Source organism: Charadrius vociferus, unplaced genomic scaffold (genome assembly GCF_000708025.1).
Source record: "Charadrius vociferus isolate BGI_N301 unplaced genomic scaffold, ASM70802v2 scaffold711, whole genome shotgun sequence".
In the NCBI taxonomy this organism is placed as follows: Eukaryota; Metazoa; Chordata; class Aves; order Charadriiformes; family Charadriidae; genus Charadrius; species Charadrius vociferus.
This window is the reverse complement of record NW_009646852.1, coordinates 946,235-956,158: the sequence shown is the minus strand read 5'-3', so window position 1 is coordinate 956,158 and position 9,924 is coordinate 946,235. Positions and strand designations below refer to the sequence as shown.

The following is a 9,924-nucleotide window of genomic DNA, read 5'->3' as shown; positions in this document are numbered from 1 at the left end:
GGGGGTAGACTTCTAGCTCTGCACCCATGGCAAAAGCAGGCTTGAGCTAGTGCAGGTTGTGAACCTCAAGGGACAGGAACAACTTGTGCTGGTTGAAGAAAGAAAAAGCTTAATTGTGTAGTACCCAGTACTACTTGTGGCAGGCAGGTCCTTAGGGGACTACCAAATTTCCTGGTAGGCTGCAGGAGAGCACAGCAGGACTGAGGGATGAGTTTCATCTTACCTTCTTGGTCAACACTTGCGTGAGAGGCAACTCTGTAGTTAAGGCTGGAGGAAAAAGAGCCTACAGGATCTGAACTCCATAGGGGAAAAAAAAGCCTTCCTGCATTTAGTTCTGTGCATGGTCTTTTCCTGTCTCTGGTAGCAAACTTTTTTAAAAAAACCCATGCTATGTACAGTTTCCCTTCCTGCCCTTGGGGAGAGTACAATGAGTCATGGGAGGACATTGCTTAATGCCCTGGAGGGTGCTTGGATTGTCATCATCCGGTAAGAGCAGGCTAGGAACAAATTTGGCTGCAGGTCAGAGTTGCTCAAGGTAAATGCACACTTAAATGTGAATGATAACTAGGGAAACCAAAATGAGATGCCTGTACATGAGAACTTGTCAGAGGAAATACAGATGCACCTGGATTTTTCTCTAGAAACAAATAGTAGGCGTAGCTCTCGTTTGCTTATTAAAATAAAAGCAGGGCTTTGGGAGGATGGACAACTGAAGATTTTTATTTTTTTTATTTAAGATCTCCTTATCTAGGCAGGATGGCAGCTGAAATGATTGCAGCCAGGCTGGGCTGTGTCCTGTTGCCTCTCTTTGCCAGCTTTCTTTATTTTTGGAGTTCTTTCATTTGTGCTTGCCTTCCCCGTTTTTATGCCTACTCAAGGGTCTCTGGCTTCTTGCAGTCTGTCTTGCTGCCTCCCAGCAGTGCAAAACCATGTCACGAGGATGTGAGGGTGTCTCTTCTGCCCTCGGTGGTTTTTATGTCAGCTTCTTCCCATCCTTGTAACTCTGAGATTTGGGTGGGTTAAATGATGTGTCTTGCTGAGCAGCTAACAGGCAGTTGCTGGCAATGCAGCTCTGCTTGTTCTTGGGGTGTTTCTGTCCCTGCAAGCAGCAGATGCAGTGAGCTCCTTTTGTTAATTAGTTGGTATGCTTACAGTGCTCGGTGTATCTCCTTATTCACCCTGGTTCTGGAATGTATATAACCAATGTAAATTGTATCTCTTCCCCTCCTGTCCTCACAGATTTTGAGACGCGACAACTACTTTGGAGAAATGTCCCCTGTGTAAAACCCCAGCTGCTGTACCATGTACCAGTCTGGCTTTGTGCCGCGGGAGTATTACCCAGCTGTGATCCCACCTTCTGCCTACACCTACCCACCGCTGAGGACTGGGAGAGTAGAAGACATGACCAGCTCTGTGATGTTTCCTCCCATCCAGGTGCACAACTTCTATAGCCGACCCATCACCTTTGTGGTGGACCGGAATGGCTACCCTGACTATGTGGGAGGTCAGGTGGATTATCATCTCTACAGTGCTTCCAATCCCTACTACCGTCCGTACTACACCTGGAACTTCCCTCCTGTGGTCCCCATCCCTCTCTACAATCCCTATGCAAACTACAATCCCTACGCCGCCTACCAGAGGTCAGATCAGTATCGAGACACGTGGCCAGAAGGCTTCACGATGAGGGGGGAGCTTCAATGGGGGAAGCTCGGAAAGGTGTTTGGACCAAGGAAAGACCTCCCAGAATTTGTGAAGGATGATCTCCGGAGGGTTTATGGCACCTACCCACGGACCAACGTCTCCATAACCTACCGAAAAGGCGAGTTCTTGGTCAAGGGAGACCCCAAGGTAGGAGAGCAGGAATATGCAGTGGAAAAAAAAGTCATCCAGCAGGCTGTGACCCCCAGTGCTAGCGAGGCAGATGACAGCAGTGAGGACCGGAACCGTAAGAAGAAAAAAAAACTAAGACGTTGATGTAGTCAGTCACTTGAAGGACAGATGCTCCAGAGCCCTCATGAGAGCCAGTTGGCAGCTGTTCTTGGTGTAGCTGGCAAGCAGCACAAGCAATGGATGCTATCACTCCCTCTGTCTTTTAACTCTTCCCAACTTCCATGAGCTTACAGCAGCTTTACCCTGTTTGATGCACGATGGCCATCCTGTGAAGAAACCACATGGCACTTGACTGTCTGTTGGATCAGCTCTTTGGTCCTGGTTTTGAAATGAACGCTTGTTTTCCACTGGGTTGGGTGAGTGGTCACAGTCAGGTGGGGGGATTTCCGGACAGCAGCCCTTGATTAGAAGATGGGCCTCTTTCTACCCTGTCCAAGGGGAAGGTCCTGGAAACTGGCTCCCTTCCTGGCACTTAGTTAAGGAGATCAAAGCAGGATTTCCTCCAAGTTGGGGGCAGTGCAGGTCCCAGAGGAGAGAGGGGTTCTTGAACACTATAAAGAGCAATTGTCTGCATATCTTGTCACTGCTGTTTTATGACCATACCATTGTGCTTAATCACCATGCGGTGCCTGTACGCAGCACTTCCCTACGTGCTGGTGGAAGATCCTGGTGTCCCCATCCTCTTACACTTAGTAACCTGGTGCTCAGTTCTCCTGGCCACGTGTCCTTGTTGAAATAGCTGCTTGAGACCCTGCTCTGGATCTGACTCGCCTCTGGTTGGAGGTTCTGGCTCTCCAGTGAGGTTACTGGAGTTGTGTGAACCACAGCACTTCCACAGCTTGGTCTCTTGGAAGGGTGGACTGCAGATAGTTGTGCTGGAAACCTGGAGGGTTGTGAAGGGCTGGGTCTGACTTGCTTGCAAACTTCTGTACCTTTTAAATGATTATAAATAAACAATAAAAAAACCTAAATGCAAATGTTTGTATTTCTGGTTTTTAGCTACCTGACAGCAGTCTCTCCTATGAACAACTTGCAACCTGATCTGACACCTTTTTGCAAAGTTGGGGATGACTTCTGACTTGTTGCTCTTGCCCAGCTCTGGTGGGTTATTCTGCTTGCTCTGTTTGGCAGCGTCCTGCCTTGCCCCAGTTTGTTGCCTGACAGCTTCCTCTTTGGAGACCAGCAGGGACTTTCTGAGCATACTGGAGAAAAAGGGGACCTAATCTGTCCCCCTGTAGCTCCCCTCTGACATGCCACATGGGAGAAAGGCCTGATAATGCAGGAGGGAACTGGGTGCTCCCTATCTGCCTAGCAAAGGAGAGACCCCATGAGGGTGAACTTGGAGGCCCTTGGTGGCTCTGAATTGCTATAGAGTCAAAGCAAGTGGATTTTTTTTTTTTATAATTAATGGAACAATTGCTGTTTGTTTAAGCAATTGCCAGAATCTCTCGGCAGCTATCTGGATTTCCCCCTTCCGTAATTGGCTTCTTGGAAATGGGTTAACTGCTGCCAGATAAACCTGCAAGGGGGCTGAACCAGAAAAACTGCTGCAGAAACCTCAGACCAAGCTGATGCTCCTTGGCCATGTTGCAAGTGGTGGCCATGGGACTCTTCCACTAATGACTGGTGGCCCTTGGTTATCCAGTGCAGGAAAATGTGGCAAACCCCCCCCCCCCTTTTTTTTTTTAACCCTTTGGCTAAGCAGGGCATCCTGCGCAGGTAGAGATGCGCAGTTAGCTGTCTGCTGCCCTGGTCTGCAGGAGCCTTGCTGCGTTGCTGGCTTTGGGCTCCCTGTCCTTCCAGCAGCTGCTGATCCTGTGGGCAGTGGCTTAAACAGTGAACCCAAAGTTTGTGGATCGGATCCCTATGAGGGCAGTGCAGCATTCTGATGGGGTGCTGGAAGGAGTTTCTTCCCCATCCTCTGTAGCTGGCGCAGGGCACAGCTGGGCTGTCAGAGCTGGATGCTGCCTTTCACGGGAAGGGTGTTGGGAAGGAGCTGGCTTGGGTGAGATTCTGGAGCAGGTATAAAACAGCTTGTCTAGGCAAGGTGAGGGGGAGCATGGGGTTTAACCTATGGTGATGACCAGATGCTACATACGTTACCAAGACTTAAATAATTTATCCTAAATACCACTACTCCAGCCAATAAATTCCTGGTGGCAACTTTGCACCATGTTATAGTGGAAAAGGTTCCCCAAAACTCAAGGCAGACAGCCAAGGTCTCCTAGAGGTATATGATGGATAGGTGGAAAGAGAGCCTGTTGCCTCCATAAAAACTTTCTCCAAATACCTGTCCTTGCAGGGGACATCTCCAGGGCTGGCATGGAGAGAGCAGGCATAACCCTTAACTTTCCCAGGCCTGTCCTGTTTATCTTCTCCAAAGTTTTGTTTGCTTTTGCTGCCCCGACTCTGAACAGGAGATTGCTGGGCACACCCAGGCTGTTGTTCTGACAATGTGTATTTTTAGCAGAGGTTTACAATCACATGCAGTACATCAGGAGGCAGCAACGTACTTATTTTCTCAAGTGCCATTTCACTCCCAGACAGAAGAAAGGGCTTTTTTTTCCCTTGAGGGAAAGCCTGTCACAAACAGCTGTTGCCTCAAGCATCCCTCTGAATGGAGGGAGACCATGGTGGCCATAACTCACCTCCATCCCTACTCTGGTCTCTGTGTGGGAGCAAAGATTTTCACATTCCTTGCAGGAACAGCTCACAGCCATACTCCCTGAAGGTCTGAGGCTTATTTGCTGCCCAGCTGCAGAACTGAATCCATAGGGCATTCTGGAGACTTTAACGCCTATGGAATTCAGTTCTCAGAGCCAAGCAGCCAGTATGAGTCGGCTTCCCCTGGCCCCAGCCAGCTGCATCTCCATCTGTAAGGGGGGAAGAAAATAGCAAAAGTTCATGACGTCACCAACACAGTGCAGGCACTGAGCTGACACAGATTTCTGAAATGGGGAGCTGCTGCAGGGAGAGGACTCTGGCACCTCTGGCTCTGGCCCCAGAAGCAGCATGCACAGCTGTGGCTTTCTTTGGAAACTTTGCTCAAGTTGGCTGCTATTTTTTTCTGCTGCTTCTACGTGTCGTCCTGTCGTTCAGAGCTGCTGCAAAGCTTCAGGTCAGCCCTAAGCTCTGTGAATCTGCTGCAGCTGTAAGAGAAATACCATTTCTTCCAGATGGGGCTGGTATTTGCAGGTGCATTGGGAATCCCACCTTCGTATTTGCCTTGTGTGTGGGTGGTAAAGCATCCCTCAGTCTAAACTGCTCTTGCTCTGCATGCGTATCTGAAAACGGGGTGCAGCCATGCTGGGGGCAGTGGGGTACGCTCAGTGCTGTGGGAGCATCCCAGCGATCCTGGCCACCAGCTCTCTGCTCATACTGCAACCAGCGCTCATGGGAACCCCTGGAATTAGGACGTGCCAGCTGATGGACAGAAATGGTTTGTGTAACTGGTGGTGCTCTGCAGCTGGACCACAAGGCAGAGGAGCCTGTACAGGACTGGGAAGGGATGGAGGGTAATACTGCAGCTTAAAATGAAGCAGTGAAAGGCCTTTTCCAGGCAGCTCAAAGAGCAGATCCAGGGAAGGATTAGTCTCGGTCTGGGCCAAGCTGGGACATGCATCCCACAACTACGCATGTGCCCTTTGCTGCCCGCTGCCCCCACCCTGCAGTTTGGGCTGCAAAGCTCACATGCATAGAGGGACAGATTCAGGGGACACGCGGGGACCCCCATGAGCAGCTGCGCAGATGCTGATGCTGCTGGCAGATTTGGGCAGCCTCGGTCCTCAGCAGACGTTCATTTTCAAACCCAGGGACTGAGCTGATAGCTGGAAGGCAGGGAGAGGCTTTTTTTTTGGCTCGGCAATGGTTTGACACTGTTGTGATGACAGGGGCTCAGTGTGGCTCAGGCAGGAGTAACCACTGGGAGAGGGTCACAGCCCTTTGCCTGTACACCAGCAGTGCAGGAGGGGAGCCCTCTCGTCTGACGGGTCAGCAGAAGAGATGGGAAATGACACACACTCTTTGGAGCACAGGCAAAGATTTCGATGGGGGAAGCACCAAGCAACTGTCAACGGAGGAGCTAACTCCGCGATTGCTCAGCTCCCAGCCTGGGGCTCTATTTTAATCCATCCAAGTTCAGCTGGGGCAGCGTGAACCTGCTGTCCTGCTTGCTGGATGCCTCCCTGCGCGGTGACGCTCTTGTTCCAGGGGAGGTTTTGTCATGTGCCTGCCATGGGATGGGGTGAAAACATGGGGAACCCAAAGGAGCTTAGCCAGTTCCTGCCACCCAGGGGATGGGTGTTTTGAAGGAGCCAAGCCCCATTACAAAAGCCATGGGGTCCCAGGTCCACGGGGGCTACCCGGGTTGGGGCTGGAGGGGTGGCAGCGGAGGAAGATGGAGTAAAGCAGAGCTGTACACCGGGGTCCCCCCAACCCTGGAGCAGGTGGTCGGGTGCATCTCAGTGGCAGCATTGGGGTGGAAGAGGCAGCTCAGGGACCCAGCTGTGCACCGTGCTGTTTTTCAGATTGCTGTGGTGTGGCAGAGAGGTTTCAATAGCCGAGTCCCCTGAGCTCAGAAAAGGGCAGCGATGTCCCTCCTCCTCCTCCTGCTCTGCAGGCAGGCACCTCTGCCTGCTGGAGATGCTACAGCCGGGTGACCTGCGATGGCTGGTAGAGATGGGGTACTTTGGGGCTGCTCCTTGGCCAGCCCATGCCACGGGATGGTTGCCCTGTGGTCCCTGGCTGTTTAACACATGGAAAGCCCTTGAGCTTCATTTTTTAAGCTGTAAAACTCCTCTCCAAGGCGTTTCCCCCAAAAGGGTTGAAGGATCACTGCTGTTCAAAGTGCCGGCCACCTGCCTTCAGCCCTCGTCTGCTCTTGAGCAGCCACTGCTTTTAGGAACTGAAAGGTGGAGGCGAGGGAAAAGCCTTCCTCCCCATCTTCTTCCATGCAGTGGGTTTGCAAACAAAGGGGAAGGGTTTCAAGCAGGCAGGCAGGGGGTAACCCTGACAAGCCCTCCCTGATGGTGCTCCAGGAGTCATCACCTTCCCTTGCTCCATGGCCTCATGGAGGTGACATGGGTGCTGGGGCCCTGTGGGACAGCTCAGCAGCTGACTGACCTGTGTCCTGCGGTGCCCTGTGCCTCTGCCCTCCCTGGGAAGGGGCAGGTACAGCTCCAGCAGGTCCTGCCCGTGGGTGCTGGGGCACCCCATTGCCAAATGGCACCGGAGGCAGTTTGACCTGGATGTGATGGAAAGCCCACAGGGGCCAAGCAGGGAAACAGGGGTTGAAATGCAAACTTAGACAGCTCCAACCCTTTTCTTTTACTCCTGGCTGTTCCTGCAAGCAATATCCCCACAATGTGGCATCCACAGCACCCCTGGGACAAAGGGGCCAACGTGTGCTCTCCCTGGGGCATGGCACTGCAGGCAGCCGTGGGGTGCAGGAGCCCGTGACACCCTACCCCCACCTCCCCAGCAGTGCTGGGCTCCTGCTCCTGCACAGTAGGCAAAGGAACAGCTCTGCCCAACCTCCTGCTTCCAGAACCATCCCTTCTTGTGGGAGCTGGTGCTTCTGTGGTGGTTTCGGGATGCTCGTGCAGGTTCCCATGTGCTGCATGTGCCGGGCACGTTTCCTCCTCCAGGCTCTGCCTCTGCTCCTTTGCATTCCCGTCTCCAGCTTTGCCCCGCAGTCCTGCAGCCAGGCAGGGCAAGGGCTGAATTTGGCCCTGTGTCTTTGGGGGTATCCCTGGTCTGCACTGGAGTGTGGCGCCGGGTATCAGCAGGGAGGGCAGGGATGAATGGAGATACAGGAGCCATGTGGGTGTGGGGTATTTTATCGGTGTGGAGGTGCCCTGCCCTGGCTCGACCCCGCATTTTCTGGAGGCTGTGTCACGATGCTGACACTGAGCTACGGGCTGACCAGCACGTGCTGAGCCCGTTGCCCCAGCTCAGCCCCGGGGAGGATTGCATCAGCCCAGCTGCCTGCCGTGCAGGTGGGGGTTTCGTAGCCCCACTGTGATCTGCCTCCCCTGACTCTGGGCCAGGAGCCCTTGGCACTCTCCACTGCTTAAATCCTCCTCTCTGCCTGGCTTGGGGCGTGCGGGGTCCCCATGCCGGTTCTGGTACACATCCCCATCTGGTGCTGGCTGTCCCGGGCTTGTCCTGCCCCTGGGAGAAGTCTGGATTTGAGACCTTGGTGTTGATCCCAGCAACTGGGTGATGGCTTGCTGGAGCTGACAGATGCGGCCAGGAGCAGGTACCAGGGAAAAGATGGGCTCCAGCACAGAAGGCAAAAAGCTGAGAGTTCCTTGAGGCAAGCGGGTGCCCAGTGGGATGCTGCTGCTGTAGGGTTTTCTGTGTTGCCCTGAGTTAACCTGCAGCCCCGCACAGCCCCTGCTCCTGGCGCAGGAGGCTCCGAGGCCGCAGGGCTGCAGTGATCAGAAACGGCCAACCGGGAACCGGGGTCAGCCGGGCCCTGGAGGGGACCCACAGCAGCACCCATGGGTACATCAAGGTGCCGTGAGCACCACTCCAGGGAGGCATCCCCCCAGCCCCGTGCGTCCATCACCCTCTGCAAGGCTGTGTGAGGTACACTTCGCCTTCCCTGCAAACCCCGTTTCCTTTCTCTGCAACAAGTAGGGGGAACGCTATCAGCAACGACGAAATACCCGCGCTGCGCAGCCTGGCCGGGCCCCCAGAGCACAGCAGAAGCAGCCGTGCGGGCACGTTTCCCGACAGCGAGCCATGTCGGGAGGCGATGGCAGGACACGGGCAAGCAGGCGCTGACGCACGGCCAACCATGCCGTACAGAGATCAGCACCGCACCAGTTCAGCCCTGAGCTGCTGATCACATTTAGCCCTTTCTGGCTTTCACCCTCCCCCCCGTGGGGAACACGGGGCAGGCTGGAGGGCTCCCCTCTCCCTCGCTCCCGGGGGAGGCGAAGCACAAGCGGCTGCTCTGGGAGGGGATGTGGCTGCCTTGCCAGGACCCCCAGGTACTGCCACCACTCAGCTGTTAACAATTTAGTTCTTTACGTGCTAAAAAAAGCAGCAGCACCCTCCTTCTAGTGTTGCCAGCTAATTAGCCCAGGAGTTACTAATTAGCCAGGACGTGCCCGGTGCCGAGCTGTGGTGTTGCATGGGTGCTGCACAGCCACCGGTGCCACACTGACATGGTGGCTGGGACATTAATCCAGGAGGTTTCGCTTTGTCTTCCCAGGAAGTTTACAGGGATAGTTGCATACCTCCTGCCCCCCCTCCTTTAAAACATTAGCAGAACATGTCTGGCTTTGCAGATTACCAAAAAAAACAGGGATAAAAGTGAAGATGCTCGTGCCCCAGGCGCGGGATCTGGCACCTCCTCTCCCGCTTCTTCCCGCAGCCGGCAGCGAGCACGTCGCCATCGCATCCCGACTGCTCGGCGCGGGGAGAGCCGCCCTCCGCACGCAGCACTCGGCTGCAGCTCCTTGGGGAGAGCCGCCGCCAAGAAATCACCCCGCACTGGCCCCCCAACCGCTCCGACGCAGACCCTCCCGTGATGGCGGCGTGACCCCGGCACTCACCCGGCAGCTCCGGCTCCCGTCGAGGCGGGTCTGCGAGCGGTGGGGCCGGAGGCACTGTTAAATATTGCAGCTGAGTTACTCACTTCTCTTCCTGGACGGCAGCGTGCAGAGTTTCCACCCACTGCTTTCACCTTTGGTTTCCAGGCTTTCTGAGAAAAGGGGAAGCCGTGGGAGGGAGCAACCGGCATCCCTGTGCCAGGGCCGCGGCCCCCAGCAGCCTCTGCTTCCCGGGAAGGGGTGGATGCCGGAGAGGGGGCTGCTTTCCCGGGAAGCTGCGGCATGGCCAGGAGCACCCCGTGCTCAGGCTGAGCTGCCCAGCAGCCCATCACTCTCCTGAGTTTGGGGGGGTTTTTCCTCCCCACCTGAGCGGATGGGGTGCCTGAGTGCTTCCTTCCTGGCACGAGCTCAAGGGTGGCTGCCCGATGGCTCAGCCTCCCGCTTTGGGAATAAAAATGCCCCCCCCACCCCC

The 9,924-nt window shown here is 54.7% G+C and overlaps 1 protein-coding gene across 1 annotated transcript in view; it reads left to right on the top strand.

Moving 5' to 3' along the window:
- Positions 1-1,302: 1,302 nt before the first annotated feature.
- Positions 1,303-9,924, top strand: part of FAM178A (family with sequence similarity 178, member A) — a 57,618-nt gene continuing 48,996 nt past the window's right edge. The window contains exon 1 of the mRNA XM_009894265.1: positions 1,303-1,945. Within this exon, the coding sequence (XP_009892567.1) occupies positions 1,303-1,945 (643 nt within the window). The remainder of the gene's footprint in view (positions 1,946-9,924) is intronic.